This window comes from Numenius arquata, chromosome 10, assembly GCF_964106895.1.
Source record: "Numenius arquata chromosome 10, bNumArq3.hap1.1, whole genome shotgun sequence".
Taxonomy (NCBI): domain Eukaryota; kingdom Metazoa; phylum Chordata; class Aves; order Charadriiformes; family Scolopacidae; genus Numenius; species Numenius arquata.
This window is the reverse complement of record NC_133585.1, coordinates 40919287-40946509: the sequence shown is the minus strand read 5'-3', so window position 1 is coordinate 40946509 and position 27223 is coordinate 40919287. Positions and strand designations below refer to the sequence as shown.

The 27223-nt window shown below is 45.7% G+C and overlaps 1 protein-coding gene across 6 annotated transcripts in view; it reads right to left on the bottom strand.

The window, feature by feature from the left end:
• CCNI (cyclin I) overlaps nucleotides 1-27189 on the bottom strand; it is a 33824-nt gene extending 6635 nt beyond the window's left edge. For 2 of the 6 annotated variants that reach the window (XM_074154658.1, XM_074154660.1), the window contains exons 1-2: nucleotides 10023-10136; nucleotides 867-1001 (exon numbers count right to left, since the gene is read on the bottom strand). In XM_074154658.1, the coding sequence (XP_074010759.1) occupies nucleotides 867-1001; nucleotides 10023-10136 (249 nt within the window). Of the gene's footprint in view, nucleotides 1-866; nucleotides 1002-6417; nucleotides 6460-10022; nucleotides 10180-26864 lie in introns of those variants that run through there. The other 4 variants (XM_074154659.1, XM_074154662.1, XM_074154656.1 and 1 more) reach the window with 3 other exon arrangements.
• Between the last annotated feature and the right edge of the window lie 34 nt (nucleotides 27190-27223).

Here is a 27223-nt window from a genome sequence, read left to right as displayed (position 1 = left end):
CTCCTCCAAAAGCAATCGCCTGACGCTGTATCTTCCCCCATATTTTTTTCCCCATTTCCCTGCACTAGCAGACCTGCCAGCCCAAACCTGTCCTCGAACATTTGTTTCCTCCAGCTAGTTCAGTGCTAGCAGGTGCTCCCAGCAATTCTAGGTGGTACAAATGAGATTAAATGCAGATAAAACATTGGAGAAATTAAGAGCCGAGTAGGGACTTTCCCTCACTTTTTTGTCAGAGGGCATTGGGCCTAGGTTTCTAACTGTGGGCTAGCAGGCCTTTCCCTTAGCTTTATGAGTCAATTTAGGTTGTGGTAGGGACTGTTTTCTCTTTAAAGCATAACCTCTATCCAGCCTTTTTTTCTGATTGCTTCAATGAATAGGTACTATACTGAGACAATGTCAACGTTCAAACCAGGTTAAAAGTGAGCATGTAGTTGAAGAGGAAGAGCGCTGCTTTTCTCTTCGGTTAATATACATTTAAACTAATGAGCTGTATTACATAAAGGAAATGGGCAAACAGAGGAAAGACGGAAAATATTCTTGGCAGGTATGAGCACTGGGTCAATTCCTCAAGAACTGCATGTTCTTATTAAAGCAACGGCTACTTTCACCAGGTGAAAAATGACTATGGAAAGAATCCACCCCCCAAAGTTCCTGGCAGCAGCGTGTGCTGCCAGTTCCCCAACCCACAGTTAAGCTCCTGGACTACTGCAGGTACCATCCTATACATGTGTGAGAAAGGAAGAGGGGGTGAGGGCAGAGGGGGGGAAGTAAGCGTTTCTGTACAGCCACAGCACTAGGACTGTACACAGAAATAGTTGAGTGGGTGGTATATATCTATTTCAGTTTATGTATCTGCAAATACTTACCTTTACTGCAGCTAAAAACCTGTCCAAAAGGCTGATGGCCAGGGCGAGCGTTTCTGGATAAAGGTGGAACTGGTATTTGAGCTTGGCCAGCCACTGAATGACCTCATCCCTCTGCTTTGGAGAAATGGCTACATCCTGTTGGAGAGAAAAACAAACTATTCTTACACACAGGCTGAGCGAGTCAGAAAAGACCAAAGTTTTACCTCTGCAGGAGTTATTCAGCATGGAAACAAAGCCTCCTTTGGAAAGGGGGTGTTGTTCTTGCAGTTACTTAGTTCATCCTAGGAAACCTACCCTGGAAAAGACAACTTTCTTTACAGTAACCTCAAACATCGCTCAGAAATTTCACTGTATGTTGGGGAAAAGAGGAAGGATGTCTTCTACTTTCTCAAGTACTGACAGGGTATTCTCTAGCTTAGTGCTAAGATATTTATTATTTTATTTAACCTCCTTAGAACCACGTAGATACACAGAAATGCCCAGCTTGAACAAAACCAGACATGCTCTGGGAGCCAGATGGGTGTACAGCTCCTGACAAACAAAAGGGGGGGGAGAGACCAAGTTGATGTTTTGAGAGGAAAGGTTTATTTTTCCTTCAAATTATGGGGATATTTTTAGGTCAGTATATGTTAAAAAAAGAAAATTCCAAACAGTTTACAAAAGACCTTTAGCAGTACTGTTAACTGTGAACTGGGGTAAACAGGTACAATTTCACCTAAAAAAAGGTTGAGTTTTTGGCCAAAGTCATCACCATTGATCTGTTTGGACAACAGCTGAGTTTCAACCACAAATACAGATTAGTCATTGACATAAAATCTTTCTCTCTGACTTCTTCTCTGAAATATTTACAGCATTCCTAGAGCCTTTCAACTTCAGCAAGTAAATATCAAGTCTTACTTCAACCAGGATTATTTGGGGTGATGAGCAAGGATGTGTCCAGAAGTGAAACCAAACTCGGGGGCCTTGTGCACTCTGCGGCGGTTTGGCTACTGCTGAGATGGTTTAGGAGAAGGAGATGGAATGAAATGCTGGCTGCCTGGTTACTGCTGGAAAGAAAGCTAAGGGCTTGCAAAAACAAACATCTCGGCTGGGCTGGGCTGGGCTGGGCTGGACTGTCCTCCCAGTGGTAGCATGGGGGGGGGGGAAGGGGGGGGAAGTAGCAAAATTTTAGAAAATGAAAACACCCAAGACTGATGCAAAATAAATACTTCAGCCTGCCATCTGTCACCATGTGCCTTGTATAGACAGTAACACACTTTGTAACAGGTCTACTGACTCTCCTGCCTTGGAGCCAAGAACGAGTGTGAAAGCAGAGCGTTGCAGGCAGAGCTGTAATTACTGTAGAGCCTCCAGAAGGACACCAGCTTCACACCTTTCATTGTCACTTGCAGTATGATATCTTTACTCTGTGCTTAACTTCCTTACTGGTGCTGAGCTCCACCTTTACCACCGAGCGGGAGAGACAGGGTGGGGATAGCGGCAGGGCATGGGCACTGGGGCTGAGTTCTGGGCTGTGTGACAGTGGGTATGCACCGGTTACTGCTGCTCCCAGACACGCATCCTCCCGAAATGCAGTCAGGTCACTCAATTCCCTTAGAAAAAGTACAATGGTAACAGTGCTACTGTAGCAAGGATCTAGTCTAAAAACACAGGGTTGGGCAATCCAAAACTGTTTCTTCCAGCTGTACCACCTGGGCTAATCAAGCGATACTACCTCTGCCTGCAAAACATGCCTTCAGTGCTCTACCGCGTCCTCCCCTGAGGAGAGCAAAGTCCTGACAGTGCAACAGAGTCAGCAGAACTATGTCTGACCCAGATGGGCCTCTGCTCTCAGCTGAGACCTCTGGGTGCCACTTGACTATAGCAAGGCTTTTTAAAAAGCACCTACCGTTTTTCAGAAGAGAAGAGAAAATTAGTTTTCTGAGTTCCAAGAAATAATGATTCTTTCTAAAGCCATTATTGCAATTTAAGGGTGAAAGCTGAGCCCTACCAGGGGCAGGACCCCCACTGTTCGCAACACATCGCACTCGTTCCAGATGTGCTAGTGTGGTGTGCGCTGGAGTATAATGAGTGCACACACAGCAGTAACGAGTTTATTAAATGCTCTGCTAAAAACATCTTTTGGACAGCAGGATAAGACCTAGAACATATCTGGGGAGAAAACGGGCAATGCTATGTTATTTACTGGCTGTCCTTATAGAGCATACGTCCCCTACAGCAAAGCAAGGCCTGCACAGCTGAACCCAAAACAGGACGAAAAGGGAGGAACGATAGTTAAGATGAAGTTCCTTATTGCTTTACTCATTGTGCCTATTTTTAAATGGAAAGAGACAAAGTGGTACAAAAGGGGCTTATAGCTGCAGCCAGGTTTGACGATACTGTAGACTTAAAAGGTTTCAAGCAGCTGAAAGGATTATTTTGGAAATGCAGTGTCTGGGTGAATCCAGCAGGTACGCTCACCTGCTAAAAACCAACCTGAAACCACCCCCACAAACAAAATAAACTTGACTTTAAAAACCTGCCTCTGGCTCTTAAATCACCACCCTGGTCCTGCTGCAGCAGCTTTACCAGTGAAGCTAGCAAGAATGGGCTTGGGCCCTTGGCTGGCAAGGGGGGAGCTGCATCGTTCAGAGCTGCATTACCAGGGCAGCAGCCTCCGTCTCCCCGCGTTCCCTCCTGCCGCTCCACCTCTGCGCTAGAGCAGGGAGTGAAAATGGCATCTGTTGCGCTCTTTGCTGGGGAGGCAGGGCCACGCCTCTGCAGCACAGGGGGATTTCTTCCCATCCCCTTCCATTCCTGGCAAATCCTATTCCTGCTAGATCCTGGCAGAAATGGACATCAGCTTCAACAGCTCCTGGCAGTGTCTATCCTGGCTCAGCGCTGGTTTCCCTGTGCCTGCCAAAGCAAAAGGTTAGGCCTTCACCTAAAAACAGTATGGGTGGGAAGGGTGAGATTGTCTTTCTAGGCTGCCTCTCAGTCTTCAGTCCTCCCAAGATCTGTCCTTGCATCTTCTCACCCTTCATGGGCAGCATAAGGCCAAAACACAAAATGTCGGGCTCAGGAGTTAGCTTTGGGGGGCAAGGCCGTAAGAACAGCAGCTGTACACTTGGGCCCTGGTAACATCTGTCCTTTCCATGTGAAAAAGAAATGCTGTTTCATCTAAGCCACTGAAAAACAACAGTATATGGCAAGGTATGAAATTAAAACAAACAAAAACCAGCTCCGACACAGAGCATTATGTTCCTTTACCATGAAGGAACAACTGCAACATGAACACACATCTAGGTATACACACAGCAGAAGTAAGGCTTCAAAATAAAATCTGGCTTCTTAAGAACTGCCTGAGGAAGCAAAGGAAAGGAGCTCAATCCCCAGCAATACCATCAGTCCTACAAAAAGTTTGTCTGCTCCACTCTTAACTGCAAATAAAGGAGCACGAGGGCGGGGGGAGAATCCCCTCACGCAGGAAAAACCAGGTGAATTTGAACTTCCTCCAATCAGCGCTAGGAAAGTTCGTTATGGGCCATCTTAAGAGATGGGCAGAAGGAATGAGACCTGATCCCACCGCACCCACAAACCCTGCTGCTACTGCCAAGCGGGGCAAGGAGCTTCCCACACAAATGTATCCGTCTTTATGCCTGCCTTGAAGGTGTACCCGTGTCATCCTAGTAACACCAATAAGAAGTGCAGCACTGTAAAATTAATTAAGCAGCGAGGTCACTGTTCCTTACTTACATAAAATTAAAAGCAAAAATGAGACACTACGGTGGCTGAAAGTAAAAAAGTCCCTTTGGGCCAGAAAGCAAAAGTCCCTCTTTGGTGTGGAGGTGCTTTCCCACAGCCGTTGCCTTCTGGCACTCGCTGTGTCTGTGTGTGCCCAGCTCTCTGCTCTGTTGCCACGAATCCACCGTTGCAGACCTTAGTCCCCGGGGTGGAAGAGCACGCTGGCCTAGCACGATGGCTTTAGTTAGGGAAAAGTAACCCAAGCCCAGCAATGGCAAACTCCGTTTTCACACGGCAGCTAGAGGCTGCTCCAAGACAGCCCTAACAACCGCCCTCAGGACTGAAGGACGCTCTGTCTCCTCTGGCTGGTGGCCCCCCACACTTTTTTTTTTGGAGGGGAGGCCAGATCAGAGCAAGGCCTGGCCTCTAGATCTGGTTGCCCTGCCGGTATCAGAGCAAAATGTGATACCTGAGGAACGCAACAGGCCCATCAGATGTCCAAGCCTGTCAAAGCTATTCCACACCCATGTGCGAGCAACAGACCTCTGTTTTCTTTTCCAAGCAGAAGATGTGATGCAAATTCTCACCTTTTCAGGGCACAACAGTGTGTATAAACTCATCAGCTATGTTTCAGCACGAACATAAATAAGCCACCTTGCAGAACTATGGAGCTAACAGAATGTGTTTGGGACGCAAATGGGGAAGTGGAGGGATGTCAACTTCTCTCTCTCATTGCGTAAAGCAGGGGTACATCACACTGACCCGCTTCCTGCTGCTATTTGCTTGATTCCTTATCAGGAAATACCCTGTCTGTCACGTACTCTAGCAGTGAGCATGCTGACAGCGAACAAGAAGCTTCTGTGAGGAATTCCTGACAGGTATTTTAGATAACATGACACAAGGCCAGTCAATGTGCTGGGACCACGGGTGACTATACTGAATAATGGCAGCACCACACTTACCATGTCTGTCATTTCACCACTCCAAAGTGAGCGACCGCAGAGGTCAGTAATTCTGCCCAAGCGAGGGAATACACTGTCCCATACAAAACACACAGACCCAAGGCCTCAAGCATCTGTGATGGTTAATAGCGTATTTGTCCGATTCCCAAATCAGTGCCCCAAAGCCCATTTCTTAGGCATTCTGTCAGAAAGCTGCCTGTGAGGCCCTGGCAATGGGGAGAGGCACACAGAGCTGTTGTTCTGCCTCCCAGTTACCAACAGCTGAATCGCCGCGTTACCGTCCCTGACCCAGCAACCCTGCCACGGGGCCCGCTGCACGAGACTGGAGGGCTGGAGGCTGTGACTCAGGCTCCAGAGTGCAAGCACAGCACAAATCCCCTCTAAGAATACCTTGAGACTTGGAAAATGCAGTCTAGAAGAAATATTATCTGTGAACTCAAACATGACTTAATTTTATTCTGCCTAATCTAGGAAAAACACCTTACCTGATAATTTTCTTTTTTTAGTGTCTGCTGTCCCAGACAGAGATATTTTGCTCTTTCCCCTATTTGTTTCTAGCTAGTCCTGCTGTGGGCTGCTCCAGGAGCAAGTAGGTGACCTTTATCAGGACTGGGAGGCTTCTGAAAAGGGCAGCTGTAAACATCACAGCAAAATCGGTCTTTCCTTGGGTCTCTGGAGTGCTTGTTTTACGCCAGAGCAACCCCCAGCTGACACCCCCTGCGTTGCTTCGCGCTTGTACCAGTTGGGGGTTAGGGGTGCTCTCCCAATACCTCTCAGAAGTGGCGTTTCACAGGGTTTGCCTATGGTTTGGTGGCGCAGCAGAGCTCCAGCAGCTCAGCCACTGCCATCTGCACCACAACATGCACAAACACTGGGGAGAGAGATTACCCCTCAGCAAAGCAGAAAAGCTGGATGCACTAACCTCACAATGTTTTGCCAAATGGTAAGTTAGTCTCTGATTTGACTGCTGGAAAAAACAGGCACCAGAAGGTTAAAAGACCGACCCAAGGTCATGTGCTGAGACAGTGGAAAAACTGGAAATAAACTGAGGTCTTCTGATTCCTCAAGAGGTACAGAGAACAAAGGAGAAGACGGAAAGAAAGAGTGAGGAACAGGAAAGAAAGGCAAAATGATAGAATTGACACTGTGTTTCTAACAAAATCTTGGCTTACACACCTCTCTGCTGCAAAGTTACCTGGTAACATGCAAAAATCAACCTTTGACCAGTCTTTCCCACTTGATTTCTCAAGCCTTAATCACATGAAAACTTCTAAATGTCATCTGCATATTATATAACCCAAGAGAGGAAAAAAAAGAAAAAAAAGATTAAAAAAAAACCCAAGCAAACCAAATAAATTCAGAAGCACTAGGAGGGTTCCAGACTCAGCCGTATTTCAGGCTGAAAAGCCCCTGTGACATCTGGCTTTGTTATACATTGCAAATACCCGTGGCCAGTGGGCTTCATTTAAAGGAGGGAAACTATAAGAAATATACATGCCAGTAGGAAATGGGAGTTTTCAGACAAAAAGTAAAAATGAAACAGACAAATTGCATACATTATCAGGAGTGAAGTCCCCAACAGATTCTGTTTCCTGTACTAAAAATATATAGTCTTCCTGTTTCTGTAACTACGAGTTTCTTTCTTCCTTTCAAAGATCTCAATTCTGACACATATTTAGAAACAGAATTTTTTCCGGTTTTAAAGATTAGAACCAAAAATGTCTCCTAAAGAGTCAAAACTGAAAGTTTACTCCTGACAAAAAGTTACAGTGTACCTCCAATCTGATCATTACATTTTTTTTGTGGCCACACTCACATTTTGCCATTTGCAAACCAAATGACTTCATTAAAACCCTTTCTGTAGTCAGTCTACCTTTGCAGCAAGGAATGGAAAGTTACACATGCTTCAGGTTGCCAGATCTGATACACAGAAGGATGCAGATTTCCTGACTGTCATGGGAAATAAACAACAGCTTCATACAAGTGAGGTTTTAGGCTACTGCAGCTGTTTGCAGAAGGCAGCGGTAGATGTTAGGGAATATGACCTTCTTCCAGATACTACAGAAACCAGGATAATTCACACTGACTGTCCGTGACTGCAACATAGCCAAAGTGAACGCTGCAGAAGTGGAGAAACACGTGACAGTTTAAAAAGTCGGGCGTCACAAACCATAAGAGCAGAGAGAAATACGTGACTACAGATACAGGCTCTTCAGCTGCACCGTGGCATTGCAAGTCAGGATTTCCCCAGAGCAGGCAGCTGTGTTTACGTTGTCTTTCAAATCTGACCTTGGTACATATCCAATTTAATGATTATTTACTGCTAGAAAACATTTAATAGTATGGCATTCTAGCTGATGAAGTCAATGTCTGAACTGACATGCAGGAAAATGTAAAGAAGTTGTTTACAAAGACAACAGAGTTTTGGAAATTCCAGGAGTAGAAATCCTAGGGGACAAGCACAGAGGGCCAGGAAACACTCCCAAGCACGGACCTCAGCGATATTGTTGTAGTGCATGGGAGGGGAGGGTGGAGAGATCCTTCATCGTTATGACATAATTGCACACTAAAAGGACAAACTTGGTATTCATCCAGACCAGACCTGAGACTCTGCTATTGAGCACAAACTTTGCACTGGCTTTAGCCATCAGGCTGTCTCCATACTTGATCCTACTCTGACTTTTCACAGCAGGCAACAGAGCTGCCCCCCCAGTTTCATATTCAGCAGATGGCTCAAAGTCCCTTTAACTTCTCTGAGTATTTGCCACCAAGGACAACACTTCACGAGGTGCTGCACTCAACCGCAGTGACGTTAAGATTTCCTTCAAGGTCCCTGGTAGCAGAACAACTGCTCTTCACCACAGACAGGGCTGAGGTTAGTCCTTCTGCTGCAGTGACAACTTGAACATGGGGAACCTCGTCTTCAAAGGGTGATAACGCAATCCTGCAAGGGAGGGATTGCTAGGAAGACTGTCTAATGCAGGTGGTAGTTATGAGTCACTAGAATCAACTTCACCAAGGCAAAAATGCAAGAGCCTTGTCCCTGTGAAATCTTCACACAAGAATCTGGTTTGGTTACACTCTCTGAGTCCCTAACCTATCTTGTTATACTGTAATCTTATCTCCCTACGCTATAATCACTAACCCCAGGAATACTGCCAGCATAGAAGAACAGGCTGGTTTACCATAAACCAGGGTCTTAAATTTTACGTGCCCAAAGAGAGCCACAGCTACAATATACTCAACACCTCTGACAACCAGGTCACTTATTTGGAAATCTAAATGTGGATTAACAAAACTAACGCTGAGCCCCTTAAAAACATAATTGTTCCTACACAACAGCAGCAGTTTCTTGTTCACCAGACATTAAAAACAAACACCAGGCTGATTAGCTTTGACAACAGCTGAGACACTTGTGTGAACATTTTATATGAATCAAGAAGAGTAAGACTGGACCTGAGCCCATTAGTGTCATTATTTCTGCCCAACCCAATGACAAAGTACCAGAAACTCTATGACAATCATCCTCATGTTTCACATTCTGTTTTAAACAAAACCTTGTGGAGTTCACAGGCAATTTGAGTGCACATGTTAGACAGAGGCCTCCTCCGCAAGGAGCACAAATGCAATTCAGGCTGGGTAAGGCGAGAGTGACCTGGTCCAGCCTCCCAGCTGGCCCGGCTGCAAAACTTGAGCAGGAGGTTGGACTACAGACCCCCTGTGGTCTCTTCCACCCTGAATTTTCCTCTAGCCCTATGAGAACATTCCTCAATGGAACAGGCCAGCGCCTGGCTCTGCTTCCCTCAACATGAGCTTGCACCCTGCTCCACAAATAGTCCTATGTCAGTCATTGGGGTTCTTCCTGAAGCAGACAGTGCCTTACCAAGTCAGATCCTCATCTGGCTTCAGCTGACACAGCTATAGCCCACCCTCCAGAACCAGGCTTTTCGCTAGGGAAGAATATGGCTCAGAATAGGAAAAGGCGGCAAAGTCAGGCTTTCACTGTGAATACGCTGTTTCAGGAGGAGGCCTGAGTTAAGCCAGCAGTAACAGTTCGTGTGAGAAAACGTCACACGTGGAAAGCACGTGCTTCAGGTGGAAAGCAACCAGCATTTCAATGCTGTTATTAGCGAACTTGTCCAAGAAAATGAAGCTGAGTTTGTGACCACTAGAAATGTGTGTTAATTAGCCACACAATTTGTAAAATGAGTTTAATTAAGACAATATACTTATGTGCTTTTACAAGCAACAGCAGAGATCTAACATTGCATGCTCTAGAGTGTGTTCTGTACCCCTGATGGCAGGTACATCCCTCAAATAAAAAAGTAATCACTTATTTCAGAGGCTAATTTCCCAGGTCTCAAGCAGAAGGTAACTTCTCATGCAACAGCTTCAGTTGTTCACATAAAAATACACCAGAGCATAGTCTCATGCCTTTATTACAACAAATGATGTGAAGAAGAGACATTACCTGATTGGGCTGAATTTTCGGCACATGTGCTTTCCACATTTGAGCTTCCCTAGAGATTGCTGTCTCCAGAAGGAGAGACAACCTCTGGCTCTCCAGGGGTCCTGAAAACTTCATGGTAACCCTTGGATCCACCTGCCACCCAGCTGGATACAGCTACCTGCAAAACCAAAGACAGCCTGGTGAAATACTGAGCCATGCCTGTCCGGTAAACTGAGCAAAAGAAAGCACTAAGGTTACTAAAGCTGCAAGAAATAGGCTCATCTGTAACATAGACAGTGATTGTCAGGTACTTGGCAAACGTACTCAAGGAAACCCAAACCAGTCGGCTCAGATTCAGATGAAGCTGGGCCAAAATTGTCCACAGATCTCCAGCACCTACGTGGGCTGGAGAGTCCTGCCACTTTCATGTTTTCTGCTTCTCTGTTATGTAGGCAATCAGGCAAGACCTCTCCTGCTTCAGCAGCACTAAAAAGCAGGGGTGTTTTACGAAAAATACTTGAGAAGAGGGAGGAGCTGTATGGCAAATATAAAGGGGGTTTCAGTGAGTTGGTTGCCCTGGCACAAATCTTGCTGAAGCTGAAACCAGTCTACCTGTGACTTCAAGGGAAGTTAAGACTGACATTCAAATGTTTTTCAAAAATCCCAGCCTCGGAGTCTGGCTGGTGCCAGCCTTACCCCAGTACTCCCAGCAGCAACAGGACGTTCTGTGCGAAACAGAGGAACGCTTGTTTGAGAATTTAAATGATTTACAAGCTGAAGCCTGACAGAAAGATCAATGTTTTCGCTCTCTGCACACTACGGTTTGTAGCTTCTCACAGAAGCTGTGACCTGTTTCACGGGCAATGCAAACGTACCAGGGAGTTCAGGAAGGTTCCTCTTGGGCCTAATCACTCTGAAAATATGCTAGATCCACAAAACTTCAGGGCACATCTCTAACTCTAGGTAGGAAATGCATTTTAAAAGAGGAAAAAAGCAGCAAACGCAGTGACGGCCTTTGAAAGGCATGAATTGACTACAAGCTAGATAAGTGACAGAGAAAATTTCTGCAAGCCCTATAGTATCCGGAAAGACCCGCTTCCACTGGCAGATGCAATGATAAAAAGCACACAATTTAAAGCAAAACACTTTGCTATACAAAAACCAGAAAAACAGGGGTTCTCCTGGCCCTAGTGCAACCTCGCTCAGCAGTAACAATGTGTCAAGAAACTTGCAAATTTAAAATGAAAAACAAACTAGTAGCAAGATTTTTTTTTACTTTTTTTAAATACAACAGATTCCACCACCTGCTTTCAAATGGAGAAGATGCTCTGATTGAAAAGCTTATTCAAATTTTTCTAATACTGCCTACCATCACTCTGGCCACAAATTTCTTGACAGTATAAATCACTTAGGCAAAACAATTCAGCCCTGAAGGGTAAATCCATGGGAAAGTTATTTAAACTATCAATTCCTTCTGTGAGCTCTTGTGAAATCCACAACAGGTGGATATTTGCAAACACTAACCAGGCTATTTCATAAAGACGAGTTTGTTAATACAACAGTTTATGCTGTATTTACAGGAAATAAGGCAACACATTGAATCAGAGAAAATAAACAAAATTCACAGTGAAAACAATCAGTTTGTTATAATTCATAACAACTGCAGCTCTGAACAAATGAAGATTCATAGTGCTTTCACGGACTTAAAGGAAACTGTAGAACAAATATTTTTCTTTATCAAGTTTTACAGGAGTTTTTAATGGGCGCAATTCACACAGAACCTGCACGAGAGATAAAACCGCACTCAAGTCCCGCTTATAGCCAAGCAGGTTTTAAGTGGCAAATAAACGTCAAGCCTCTCAGTCCTGAACAGAAACCCCTTTTATATTAGATTTTTATAAAACAAATGCTTCTCCATGAACAAAGGAGAGGCTGTACTGGCTTGGCATATCCTACACAAGGTTTCCAGCCGTCTCTGTAATCACCCAAGGTGACTGGGGCCATATACAGATTTTCCAGCTGGAGGAAACACCTTGGAACCAGGATTCCATGCTCAAAATGCTCTGCAGTGTGTTTCAAAATCACTCCCCGTCATCCCCAAAAGGCCTAACTGACTATCACTGTGGATTGAAAAATCTCTATTAAAAGTTCCTCACTTTACAAGAGGGAGACTCTGCCTGGGAAGAGGCTATTCCTCTAAACAGAACCCTGGCTCCCTGGCTCGAACCGCAGCTTATTTATGTGCATTTACTCATTTTTTCATTTCTTTTTTAAACCTCGGGGTGATCTTGGTGACACTCATACCACTGGAAATGGGGCTGTCAGTGAAGCTGAAGGGGAAGCAGGGATCCACATTCAAAGCCTCCCCCCCATCTCATTCCCCCGGGGGCTTCATTAGCATCTCATTAGCCTCCCATCAGACACTACAGGTTTCCCTGTGGGCTGGGCTGGTTCCCAAAGGCCGGATCACCCACCATTTCCAGAGCCACCAGCGCTTCCAAAGGAGGTGTAAAGCCCTGGGAAATGAGGACAGCAGTGACGAGGGCTGCAGTCCTGCACTGATAGAAAAAAACCCAGTTCAAATTGCAGGCGCAGGGGAAATATTTTGTCCAGGAAGAGCATCCAGTAGATGGACAGGAGTTGAGCTGGGGGACCCTAGAAACAATGTTCCATCCAGCACCTACATCCAGGCATATGCAGAGCAAAAGATGGATGATTTTTTAACTATTATTTATTTATTATTCAACTGAGCCTGCAGTCAGCTGCTACATACCAGGTAACGCTAACTGAGTAACACCCAAGAAGGTATCAGCCACAGCCTCTCAGGCCACATGTGGAGAAGACAGCGATTAAAGGTGTGCACAAGCACTCGGCGATGAACAAGGTGAAACACATGTATGGAGAAAAACAGCGAGGCTAGGACCAGACCCAAAGCTGAGCCAAGAGATGGGGACCAGCACTGAGAGCCAAAAGCCCGGAGACAGCGAGCTCCTCGCTGCACGCTTGTCAGAAAAAAAAAGCAGCAGCTATATTTAGCCCAATCATGTCTCCTAATATGAAATATTGATGGTCCTTTCTTGGTTTTGCAGGAAAGAGAGAGTAATTAGCCACCCCTCAAATCACTGGAGAAAACACATGAAAAATTTCAGGCCAAAGTGAGCATCCTCAGGCATCTTTTTTTTTCTGTTGTGACTCACAAACATTCCCACTGTATTTACAACACCAATGGGTTTCACAGCCCTCTGGGACCAGAAAAGATCTTTTTGTTACCCTGATCCCTTTTTAGGTTGTCCCTGTACTGCCTGGGCCAGTCAGTGACCCCAGCAGAGAGCTCAGGGGTCTCCCTGGAGCACACTTAAATACCAGTGGCCCTGCAAGGGACATTTTTAGTGAGCAGTGATGGCAAACTCTTCTTGAGTTGCCAAGGGGGAAAGAGGGAAAAATAACCTTTCCTTTCTGAACTAGGGAGGTAATTCAATGAGGACTGAGGCACGATAACCTTTATAAGGAAAAAAAAGAAGAGGAATGACGCGCTTGAAAGTTTCCCTTGGAGCAACAGTGGTGCGCAGACTTTTCCAGCACCGAGAGCACGCCAGGCAACTCGCCAAGCACCCTGAGGGCTGAAAAGAGTTTGCATCTAAATTTACATAGCTCTTAATCAGATAAATGCACACCATTTAAAAAAAAAAAAAATGCCAGCGTGCTCTACATGTATGCAGTGCTTCACAAAACACAAGGGAGCCACTGCAGACCGAGCACTGCTCAGAGAGGATGAGAAATGGGATGGCTGGCAGAGCTTCCCAAAATCCAGCTCATGGAAGTTGAGTGAAGACCGCAGAGGGACCAGACTGTCTTCTCTCTGCTCAGATCAAGATGATAAAGCCTGAGCATTACAGAAAAGCAACATGGAGGCTCCCATCAGCAGTAAAGATACTTGTCAATGTAGCTGGCATCTCTGCAGAGAACAGCAGTACCAACAGGAGGGTTGAGCCTGCCCTGACAGTAAAGATTTGCTCCAGCCAAAAACCTGCACACATTTTTCCGTTACTGACCCCAAGAGATCCACGGCTGGAATAACTGCCACAGCTGTGACAGTCACCACAAAGCAACTCACCCTAGCTTTCTGCTTCTGTTTCTCTGATTTAAAATTAAACTTTAGCTCCAGGGTGGTGGTTTGGTTTTTTTCCCCCGTGGTCACTTTGGGAGTTTTTAAACCACTGTTCAGAAAGTTCTTAAAAGTTTCTTAGTCTTCACTGGAAGGTCAACTGGCTACACTGAAACTTCTTAAAGAAGAGTTGGAAAGTTAGTAAAGAAGTGAGCCAAGTCAATGCATTGACTTTGTTTTCATGTCTCCTGTGAGCAAGGTCACAAGCTGCAGGTTGAATCTTGCTCTGAAATTAGAGAGTCGATACTTTGGTGTCAGGTTTTCACTTGTGAGAGACACTAAAAATCACCTGCTTCTCCATTAAAAATACCCAACTTGGTCCCTAAAATGTAACCCATCTCATAAAGATCTCTCTTTTTGATCCAAGTTTATAGCTAACTTTACTTAAAAGAGGTACTTTCCGTTTCCCTAGAGAAGTTTTACGCTGCTAAGTGCTGCAGGCTACGGTTTTCTAAAGCAGTTTAGTGTTTGCAGTAATTGGGGCAGACAGTTACCTCGCCAGAAACATTTTTCGGTTTGGGGGGGTGTGCATTTGTGTAGGATGCAAAATAGTTGATTTTTTTTTTTTTTTTAGGCTTTGTGATCACTTGCACTGACAATAAAAAGTGCCTCCTGCAGACAAAAGGTGCAGTTATAGGAACATATTATCCACTGGCAGAACAAGCTCGTAACACAGTTCCTGATTCTCCCCTGCCTCCAGTTGCAATTCAGCTGTGCCAATACAACTGCACTGTAAATAGGATCGCTGAAATCATTCCGGGCAATAATAAAAACCTCTTGTTTTGGTTGTGGGTTGGGTTTACGGCTGGGGGTTTTTTTGTTATGTTTTTAGTTTCCTTTTTTTTTAAATATAGTTCATTTCATAAGCAATTAAGAAGATTTCTAGGACTACAGACAGCCTAAAAACTGCTATCTTTATTTTGCATATAAATCCAGGTGATATATTCTGGACAAGAGGGGTAATTCCAATAGAGCTTAATCATCACACTGCAGATCTTGTAAGTATTTTCAGCGATCAGCAGCCAAACCTGCTCCAGCTTTAGCAAGCAATAATACAATCTTAGAGATGACCTGAAAACAGACTTTCCTGGGCGGGGGAGGAAGGCGAAGCAGAAGGAAGAGAGGAAGGAGACTGAATTCCTCCGAGCTCCAGCCAGCCATCTGTGATTTGAAATAATCAAAATGTAGTTTTGCACTGCTAGAAGAAATCGTCTAACTGCAAGTTGTGATTAGAAAATTTAAAGCTGTGGGCGGGGGGGTGGGATGGATGTTAATTTTAGTATCTGGGGCTTTCTCTTAGCTTAACTCTTTCCTCACCCCACGTCAGTTAAAGCAGTCCGGAAATTTATGCCAGACAGAGGTAAATGCCTACAGTGTTGCTTACATCTGAGAAGAAAAAAGCAGCAGGCATAAACTACTTTTATGATTTCACATTATTTCTGCGCCACATCACAGTTCTAAGAGGACAATGTTTCTGCGGTTTAGACAGTAAAATTTCCCATGAATGCCTCACTACTGGAAATCAATGCCTAGCTTTCTGGCTTTTCAATTTGCCAAAGCACAACCTGATGTGAGAGCAATAAGCAGAGGACCAGCGTGGGTTAAAATCAGCTGGTTTGAGTTGTAGAAAGAAAATCATGTTGCAGCCTGGTTAGGGGAAATCGCTTGACAGAGTTGTGAGACAATATATGATGTTTTTCAAGTTAAATGACTGGGAAAAAGATGGTTGGGAATATAGTTTCAAATTTCAACATCTAAGTAAGTGAATGGATTTGAAGCAACGAACTAACTTCTATGGAATGAATACTAATATACATTAAAATAAGAATGCGTTCCCCTATGAGAGATGCATTAGTATCAAACATAAATATGGCACAGGTGTGCATATGATATTGCACCTTTAACAGGCAGTGTATTTGACTTGTGTGTAAGCCAGCCAACAGACCTAAATTCGGAAAGAAGTAATTTTATTCAGGCTGGGAAATGAAGAGGGCCCTTGCCATTTGTCTGTATGACTCACCCAGAGCTAACTCCCACAACCTGCTACAAAGGCATGTCTGTGAGATATTTTGGCAGCATCGTTCAGGCAGGCTCATGTACATCACACATTCACCACTTCTTTTCCTCCAACCAGATTTTTCCTGGGAGTGCAAATAAAGTTGACCTCATTTTAGTGCCGGTTTTCCAAACTGAAGAATTTTTCCAAACATTTTAAAGAAACATGCCAGTTAAAAACACAGGTCTGCAACTGCAAAAAGAGAACACAGAGCAATGTTTTGATGGGAGGGAGGGAGGCGTTTTTAAGTCTGTTTTGAAACAGAGAAATCCCAGGGCCTATTTAGCAGCTACGGAGGAGGAGCAGGAGAGCTCTGGAGAGGGCTGCATCATGACTCGCAGCAGTCCACTCTTCTCACCACCATTTTGTTTCTGTTCTGTTCAAAAAGGAAAGCTTAGATGGAATTTGTCACAGCACCATAAACACTCTTCATAGAGCAATGTGGTAGAAAACATAAACATCTTTGGTTCTTCGTGGTATTCCCTAAAGGTAACAAAAAAAACCATCAAGAAAACAGGGGGAATAATTCAGGGCAAAAAAAAAAATGCCTGGATTTTTAAGGCATTTTTAAATAGGAGGGAGGGTGCCACTGAGCCCCTGGTGACAGTGGTGGTATAAAGCTGCTGTCTGATGGCTGTCACTCAGGGCTTCTGCAGGTACAAGCCTGAGCTATTCTTTTTGGGTTCTTTTATAGAAGCCACCACTTTGTAAAATCTATGCCTGCTGCCCAGCCTTTTCTCTCCCACACCCGGGGACCATAAACCAGACTAGTTCTAAGAAATCTCTGCTGTACTTATTTACCCAAGCCTCATAACTGATACCAGGGTTCTGCTATTTAAGGAAAGCTTAAATGATATTTCCAAAGTAGGGGCTTTTAAAAAACAAGGTAGAAGATGAACTCCTGAGTGAACTTTCAGACAATGTCACCATTCTTCCCTCCTGGTGAGCCAGGCATGCTTCCAGACCCATGCCTGCCCTACCCCTTCTTCTAAAGGCTCCAGGGAGGAGGTTTCCATTTCCTTTTTGTATCAGCAGCTGCCAAGATGAGTCCGTCCAAGCAGAATTTGGCCCAAAAGGCCTTTGGTCAGCAACAGCTTAAATGTTCTGTGCCACAGCTCTCAAGTGATGCAAACAAGCTGTTTCAATCACAGCTCCTTTCCCTTTCGAGGCAGCGTGTGGCAATATACCAAGTAAACTGTGGATAAAAGGTAAACTCAGAATCCAGCCCGAGGAGACCAGCTCCAGCTGCATAACGTATGCGTTTGATGCAAAGAGGAGATGAAACTCAATATACTTTAATGAGTTCTGCTTTGAGATTTTGGTTTATTTGAACCTAAAAATCAAAGGAAAAGTTATTAACTGATGGAGGCTGTTTGCTTGCATGGATTAAATTAAGCAAAACCAAAACCCTTGCAAACCAAAACCCCTCTATGCCATTTTATGAACACTTGCAAAAGAAATGCCTACATTTTATACTCTTTCAATACTGTGGGCCCATCATCTGGCTGCTGATATGCATGCAAGATGCCTCTTGAAGATGTAAACTCACAACGTTTATTAAAATCAGCCAAGGGATTTGGGCTAACATTTCGTAGGAATGGGCCCTGCTATTATTTGACACTCAGATCTCAATGCTCAGAAAGAGCCACGCCTCCAGGTCAGAAATGTGAGCCTCTCTTGTGTGCATGGGGGTATCACATCAAGGATGGACAGCCCTCGTGTGGGACAATTTGTGGTCACACGCCAAAAAAGATGGTGCTACCTCGTTGTTCAGAACCAAAGCACGAGACAGGTATAAAGCTACTACAAATGAGTGTTTGCTGAAATTACGCCTGTTATTTTTATGTTGTTTCCAACCTAAATCCAAGAAAACAACAACTAAGCCCTATACCAAATTGTCTGTACACCACTGGCAAAGGAACAAGCACAGCTCCCAGAAGCAACCAACCAAGGTTTGCACAGCAATCTCTGGGCTCTCTTTTGGGATCTTCTGGGGACAACGTCCAAGATCACATTTGGGAAACACCTGGGAACCCTCTGAGAAACTGGAGTGTGCTGCTGTTTCTAGTTAAGGACAAGATAAGGGGAGTCACAAGGCCATAGGCCTGAAGAAGCTCTAGCAGCTTCTAATGAGCATAATCAGCTACACAGGGTACAGCTGCCCCCTTTTAGCCAGTGCTTGGGAGAAGTCTATATAAAGAACCAGGCCCAAAGCACCACTACCAAGTGCAGAAGTTTATGTAGAAGACTGTTGTGAAGGGGGGGCTGTTCCAGCATAAACCGTCTCAGATATGGTGGTGGCACACCATGGGGCGGTTCTCCCAGCAGATGCTGGAGTAGCTGCCCTTCTAGGGTAGAGGGTTTGATGCAGGCAGAGCTTTGGATGATGGGTACAGCCCTCCAGGCTGCAGGGAGTGCCTAGAGTCTTTCTCTGAGGCTGGGAGAGATGGCCCTCTGTCCTGCAGGAGCTATGCTGTTTTGAAGGAGCTGTGGTGCCAAGTGGAGTTACAGGAGGAAGTGAGCAGACCGTGTAGCAGTGGAGAAGTTTCATGAGAGATAGAGAGCGGGACTCGGTTCTCTGGGACTCAGCAGCTAGAACAGCCTCAGCCTCTATCTGCGATAGAGAAGCAGGCAGTGTCCACCCCACCATCAAGGCAAGTGAAAGCTCTGAAGAAAGGGAAGGATGGAAGTCAGTGACTTCTGGCACTAAAAGGAAAGTTTCTGTCCCACCTAAATGCTTGTAACTACAAAATAGGTTCACCATGCTCAATAAAGAGGAGACCTATGTGCCTTTATGCAGAAGATAAGGGTCACCTGAACCTAAATCATGCAAGACCTCCAGGAAAAAGGTGAGTGATTGTGATGGATGACTCCCTGCTGCAGGGGACAGAGGAACCCACCTGTCCTATCATCTAGAGAGGTTTGCTGTCTGCTGGGGACCCAGACCTAGGATTTTGTGGACGGACTGCCTGAGCTTGTCCAACCTTCTGACTGCTTGCTGTTCTTCCATGTGGGCATCAGTGATACCACCAGGGGCAACCTGGAGAGTGTCAAGTAACTATGGAGATCTGGGGGTGGCAAAGGCTTGGGGGCCCTGGTGATATTCTCCTCAGTGCAGGTCAATAGTTGGCTGCAGACCTGGTGTTGAGGGCAGTTGAGTTCTACAACCATAGGACCCTGCTTGTGGGGCAGTATCTGCTCGGAAGGGACAGGATCCACCTCATCAAGCCAGGCAAAGGTACATCTGCCAGTAGGATGGCTGACCTTATAAGGAGAACTTCAAACTAGGTATGATAGGGCAGGGACAGAGTTACCAGGAGCCCTGTAAGAGTGATGTACAGGGTTGATGAGCAAAGGGCCTCAAGTGATATGACAGGAAGGGATCACAAAATCAACAAAAAATGAAGCTTAAGTGGGGTGACTTCCAGCATTTGCATGTAAGCAAGGACACACCTATGAGGTACCATTATGGAGAAATCCCCCCAAACCTTTTCTGGGAAGTAAGTATGTTGGGGTGCTTTTCTGAAGTGCATGTATGCTTATGAACACAATATAGGAAATAAACACGGTGAGAGCAACCTATGTGCAGCTGAAAGGCTACAGTCTTGCTGGGATTACAGAGATGTGGTGTGATGTCTCCCATGATGTCTCCCATGACTTGCAACACTCGGAGTGTTGCAATGGAGGGATGTGGGTCCTATGCTGGAAAGGACAATGGTGGAGTTCTCCTTGATGTGAGAGAACAACTGGAATGTGTAGAGACTTGCCTGAGCCTGGATGAGGAGCCCACCAAAATTTTAGGGATGAGGATTAAAGAGAAAACAGCGACGGGTGACACTGTAGTGGGTGGAAAAAACAAGTGGATGAGGCTGTCTACAGATAGCTGGAAGCAGCCTCATGTTCGCAGACCCTGGTCCTCGTGGGGGACTCCAACCACACTGACATTGGCAGGAGGGACAACACAACAGAGTATAAGCAATCCAGGAGGTTCCTGGATTACATTGATGACACCTTCCCAACCCAAGTGATAGAAAAGCTAAAGAGGAGAGGTGTCCTGCTGGACCTCATACTCTCCTACAAGGAGGAGCTTGTTGGGGATGTGAAGGTCAAAGGCTGCCTTGGGTGCGGTGACCATGCGATAGTGTAGTTCAGGATCCTAAGAGCGGGGAGGAAGGTAAGAAACTCACAACCCTGGACTTCGGATGAGCAGACTTTGGACTCTTCAAAGATCTGCTTGCAAGTGTCCTATGGGGCAAGGCCCTGAAGGGAAGATGGGCTCGAAAATGCTGGTTAGTATTCAAGGATCACCTCCTTGAAGCTCAAGTTCCATCCCAACAAATACCAAGTCCAGCAAAATTGCCAGGAGGCCTGTGAGGATAAATAAGGAGCTCTTGGCAAAGTTCAAACACAAAACCTAAGCGTTATAGAGGCTGGAAGCAAGGATGGTTTGGGAGGAATACAGAAACATTGAGCAGCTGAGGATGAGGTTAGGAAAGCCAAAGCCCAGCTGGAATTGTATCTGGCAAGACAAGAGGGGCTTGAATAAGTACACAGGTAACAAGAGGAAGGCCAGGGAAAATGAGGGCACATTATTGAAAGTAGGGGCTAGATGAGCAGTGAGGTGTATTGAAAACTGGCTGAATGACTGTGTCTAGAGGGTGGTGATCAGTGGCACAAAGTCTAGCTGGAGACGGTGACTGGTGGTATACCCCAGGGGTCAATACTGGGTCCAGTGCCATTTAACATCTTCATTAATGATCTGAATGATGGGTGGCCAGAGAGTACTCTCAGCAAGTTTGCAGGCGACCTAAAATGAGGAGGAGTGGCTGATAAGTCAGATGGTTGTGATGCCATCCAGAGGGACCTCAACATGCTGGAGAAATGGACTGACTAGAACCTCATGGAGGGTAAGTGCCAAGTCCTGCACCTGGAGAGGAACAACCTCAGGTACCAGTATATGCTGGGGGGTGTCTGTCTGGAAAGCAGCTTTGCAGAAAAGGCCCTGGGGGTCCCAGTGAACACCAAGTCGACCATGAGCCATCACTGTGCCCTTGTGGCACAGAAAGTTAACACTATCCTGGGCTGCATTAGGAGGACTGTTGCCAGCAGACTGAGGGAGGTGATCCTTCCTCTCTACTCAGCACTGGTGGGGCCATACCTGAGTGCTGTGTCTGGTTCAGGGCTCCTCAGAACAAGAGAGACGTGGACATACTAGAGAGATTCCAGTAAAGAACCGTTAATATGATGAAGGGACTGGAGCATCTCTGCTATGGGGAAAAGCTGAGAGAGTTGGGACTGTTCAGCCTGGAAAGAGAAGATTCCGGGGAGGGGTGAGGTGGGGGGAAGGATCTTACTTACATATATATATATATATATAAAAATACCTGAAGGGAGGGTCCAAAGAAGATGGAGCCAGGCTCTTTTCAGTGGTGCCTAGTGACAGGACCAGAGGCGATGGACACAAAATGAAACACAGGATGTTCCCTCTAAATATCAGGAACATTCCCTTTCTATGAGGGTGACAGAGCATTGGCAGAGGTTACTGAGAGACTGAAGAGTCTCCTTCCTTAGGGATATTTGAAAAGGCATCTGAACATGGTACAGGGCAACTGATTTTAGGTGGCTCTGCTTGAGCAGGTGGATTGGAGAAGATCACCTTCAGAGGTCCCTTCCAGCCTCAACCACTCTGATCTTAAGGGCTTTATGCTCAAAGCAGCACAGTTGTGAGGGCTCAGCTGTATGCCCAGAGCAGCTTGTCAGTTCTTCAGGCAGCAAATGCTGAAAGCAGAGCAGGAAGGCTTTTTAAAAAAAAAAAAAAAAGGGGGGGGGCAAACCAAACCTGGCATTATGTAATGTCTCACTGCTAGTCTCCTAAAAGCAATACATATAGGGTATGATTCACTTCTCCCATCACCAATATAACTTGGTATAACTCAACAGTAACTTGAAGGAAGTCACTTTGAGGAAAATCAAGCTCACAAAGTATGAGAGTGAGCAGTAATTCCATAAAATAGGGCCGGAGGCTTTCAAGCTCATAAAAGCTAACTCTCTACAGGCAAGGGCCAACAGGCATTCAGAATCCAAAGCATCATGCACCACCTTTTGAGTAATATAATCCCCTGAAACCAAATAAATACAATGCCTCTATGGGCAAAAACACAGAAACAGGATTCAGCAGTAGTTCTTTTTGTCTTTCGGCAGTAGTCAGTCATTAACATAAATGAACAGCAACAAAACCAAACAAGTTTATACCCAGTTCAACACCCACATCCAAAAAATGTGTAACTACAATGGCTTGATTCCTCTTGACAACAACAAAAGAGAATTTAATCTGAAAGCATAAATGCTCACCGAGGCCAATATTTTGCTTTGCAGATTCTGATTGGCTTCAGGGTAAATTATCAGTGATTACAGCTAATATCAGGATACAGTGTGAGGCACTAAAAAGAGGTAATTATGAGGAAATGAGGAATTATCTGCTGTTGAAACAATAGATCAATTATGAGGTACAGCACAGTAGCTGCAGAGCAGCATTCTTAGGCTCTGAGGGTACTGTCTCCTCTTTCTCATCAACCAAAGAGAACCCACAGTTATAAAGCTTAATTATCCTCCAGGAGCTCGAGCTTGCTGACTAATTAGCCTCTTGTTGAGACAATACAGAAAAGGACCTAATTCCAATTGGCTGCAAAAATAGGATGGCACAGCCACAGCCCTGGCTCTTCCCTATGTACTCATCTCTCCTGCACAACCAATATGAATGTAACACCCTTGATATCCCCGGTTTTGGACAATGTTAAAAAAAAAAAAAGTCCTCAGCCTAAAACAAAATAAATCCAGGGAAGGAAACTTAGGGAGGTGGGGGTACTGATAAAAAGAAAACAGTACGTCTGAGGCACTATGCGACGGCAGTCAGAGTTCTGCTGCTACTTCCACAAAGCATATTGTGCAAAGTCCCCGTTTGCTTCTATCAATGCAAGTACAGTGCCCTCATAACATGACCATCAAATGCATCTTAGTTTCCATTTATTACAGCAGTTGCATCCTTAAAGGAAGTATGCTTTATGGCAGCAGTTAGGAGCAGTTAAGCCCCAAGATTTACAGTCAAAATTGTTAGGAAGGTAAAGGTTGATGGTTTTGGGAGCCAAGTTCTTGTTTAACAGACCACTGTAGTCAAGAGCTACCCCAGCAAAGAAACAGGATCTTGCTGTATACAGCAAAATACCACCAAAAAGGCGCAAAAGCCTCTGGCAAATGGGTTCATCCAGCACCTCCCATTATTCTGGTGAAGAAAATGTTTGATGCCTGGGCTGATGAGCAAAATGGAGTATCTGCAGTAACATGTTACTCATGAGCAAGCTTTTAGGTGAGTCTGCTGCATAGCAAGTGCAAATACCCATTATGGTTAATAAATCAGTGTTGATAATATTTGCAGTTAGCAAACACACAGGAAGGGAACATTTCAGGCCACATCTGCTTCATACTGAAATGAGAGACACCTGAGATTTTTTTTCCATCTGAATTACTTTACCTTGCTTTTTTTGATATTTGAAAATAGCTACTATTGTGCTGAATTCTTAAAGAAACTACTGTCTGGTTCACTGAGAATAGAATCGAATCCGCCTTGAAATCCACTTCCTCGATGGCCAGTCTGGATTTCCTGCTGCTTCATTGGAGTGTCCTGGTGACAAGTACCTGGGTTTGAAAGTTCTCTAGCCTCACAACATCATGTGAGCGAGGCAAAACAGCCACAATTTGTTCCTGGGCAGGTGAGCTCTAGACACCCATTTTTACATCTTGCATCCGTTTACATCTTCAGATCCCACAACCGTGTTTCACTCAATCTGGAGATACGTCTTCTCCTTTACTCGCATTTTGTTCCCTGCTTGGGCAATGGGATTCCAAGGGTTATAATTTGGTGATCAAAATACAATGTCTAGTTTTCCTGAAGCCACTGTTCCTGCCCACCCTTTTTAAAATCTGTATCTGGCAGGCTATGGAGCAATGTGACACAAACTGCAGATTATGTATCTATCCATTCTGTTTAGATGGATAATTTACATGAGCGTGACAACTGCACCAAATCTTATTTCCTAAAAAATTCCATGTAAAAACACAAAAGATTAAACCTGTGAATATAGGTGCTCCCAAAAAGCCAGTTCAGTGTGAGGTCAAGATTAATTACTGCTTTAACCAACGCATTGCTGCAGGTGTGCAAAGGAAAGCATCTTTCACACAGGCCCTGGGGGAAGGCATGCTCCACTACACGAACACTGCTCATGTTCTCATTTCTGTTGCCTGCACGAGGTACGCTAAGAAGGAGCTGAGCACAGAAAAGTTGAGAAGGGAAAATGTAAGAGACTGTAATTACAGGGGAGATGCTCAAAGCTGTAAAAAAGCTAAACACTTGGGTCTACCTACTGACTTGAAAAGTTTATCCTACAGCAATAACACAAGCAAAGGTACTGGCATTGAACAGCCTTGCATTTTGACTGAAGTATATTTAAATTGATAAATGTCTGTAAAGGTTACTATAACAAATAATCTAAAAATAGGGAAAAAAACATTTTAGAAAGTAAATGTTGATTGCATTGAAGTGTTAATATAAGACGGTAGACAGATAGCTCTGGATATTGCATTGCCCTGGAAAATATTTATTTCCCAACACCTGACTTGTCCATTTCCTCAGATAAAGCATTCCCAAGGCCTCTAGGACATAGGGATATGGACCATTGAGCTATACTGTTTCCCTAAAACTATACCTGCACCAACCCAAGCTCCCCTTTACCACCTGGTTGTGCAGAAGAGTCCAGAAGGGAAGGCTGCATGGGAAGCCTGAACGAGCCACAGCTGGCCCCAGACCGCACTCCTCAATAGCCCCAGGAGGGGACAAGGGGCAAAGGCCAGGGTGTGCGGCAGGGCTGACAATGGGGTCTCTTTGCCCTGGGGGGGGCGCTGAGGCTGCTCTCCCTGGGTAACCTGCACCCAGCAAATCTCAGGCTGCGCTAAGGCATGTCAATGGCCTCAAATGCATCCAGGAACGTCTGCTGACAGCAAGACCAGAGCAGAACACCCCGAAGGAGTGCTGCTCTGCTTGCTGCCGCCTCTCATCAACGCTGGCTGCAGCCCCTGTCACACCCCAAATGTGAAATGGTGAGAAATCCTGGCCCCAGTAGGCTTCCACTGAGCAGAACCTTCTGTGGAGGGGGTCCTGTTAGAGCAAGACTCTTATCATACAATGACAGAAGCAATCTCAAAGTATTTTTAAAGAAGGACACGGAGCAAACAAAGCACAGAACTTGGTAAGAATACAAAACAGATACAGTAAAAGGAGCGTCTAAGATCAGTTCTGCCATATCTAACCATACACAAGCTCTAAATAGGGACGAAGGATAACGAGAAGTATATATATACCATGTGAAAGTTCAATTCCTGCTGGGGAGAAGCCAAAAGATCAGCTTCCCACATCCCACGCCAAGGTCTGTGCAGGCATAGATGAGAGCGAGCTGTCCCCCAGCTTTACGAGCCAGCCAAACTACTTTAAAAACAAAACTGAATCATTTGCAGGGATCCAAAATCAAACCCTCAAGACAAGGAAAAGATGCTGCGATTTGCTTTTTGAGAGAGAAACTCCTACCCAGCCTCACCTTGCAATACCTGGGCTCTGCACGCACACACACACACGCATCCCCCAGCTTTAAATCAGGGCAGAAGGGCAGTAGCGAGCCCCAGTCGGGGGTAGCCCCAGGGGACGGGGGGCAACAGCCACATCTGCCACCCCTGGAGGAAAGAGATGAGAGGTGCTCCAGAAAGAGGAGCTTCAAAACCACATGCATTTTGCTCAATTTAAATATTTAGTTAATAAAAAAGCTCAGCCTTCTGTCTTTAAAAGGAGCTGTGCCGTGTACAGGCTGTTGCCTGTACAGGCTGTTGGAAAGAATGTTTTGGGAGCACACAAAGCCTGATGCTGAAAAAGCTCTTTTAAATTCAGGCTCGAAACAGTCTGCCTTCTAACACTCTTATTTTTAAGAGCAGGAAAATGTGGGATTGTTCTTTTTTTCCTTCCTTCACGGGGTCAAAAGGGGAAAATACGGAACAGGTTTTTTGGTGCTCAATGGACAAGTTTTCAGGAGGATTTTTTTTGCAAGTCTGCTTTCTACCACCAGCATGAATTAACCAATTGTAACCTCCCTCCTTTAAGTTCACCCCTTTGGAGACAGATATATAGAACACAACACTGCTCTTCTTTCAAGGAAACTTCTTCCATTGCAGATGGGAGGGCAAAGAAGGAAGGGAGGAGAGCGCTGCCCATCTCTGCAAACGAAGTACAACGAAGACAAGACAACAAAAACAAATTATGTGGGCCACGAAGAGGCCCAGGGCTGTGAGGAGAAGTCACACCTGGGGTACAGATGCGCTAGGACGGGACGGGGGCCAGCTCTGCCTACATTTGTGCTTTGCACTCACTCGTGCAATGCACAGGCGTTGCACACTGATGCTGTGGTGCACTGCTCACACACACACGCATCCTCCCTCGGTGCCTTGCACGCATCCTTGCCTCGGTGCACACCCGATCCCGCAGAGGGGACCCCAGCCACCACCCACCACCACCACCCCCCGCTCCATTTCCCCCCTCACGGCTCACCTCCCCTGCGCGGCGGCGGGGTGCCCGGCGGGGCCCAGCCATCAGCACCCCATGGCGGGGCGACGGCGGCGGGGCTCCTCCGCGGCGCTTCAGCACCGTGCGGGTCCCATGTCCAGGGTGACGGCGGCGGCGGCGGCCGGCGGGTTCATGTCGCCATAGCGGGGCCAAGGCGATGGGGGGGGAGTGGGGAGAAAGGCGGGCCGCCGCCGCCGCCGCGCGGGGGTAGGGGGGGGATTAAAATAAAATAAAAATAAAAATTAAAAGGGAGGGGAGGGGGGGGGGGGGAGCGAGAGGCAGCCCGCAGCCAGCCGCTTCCCGGGGGGGAACAGGGGAGGGAAAGAAGGGCCGGCGGGGCGGCC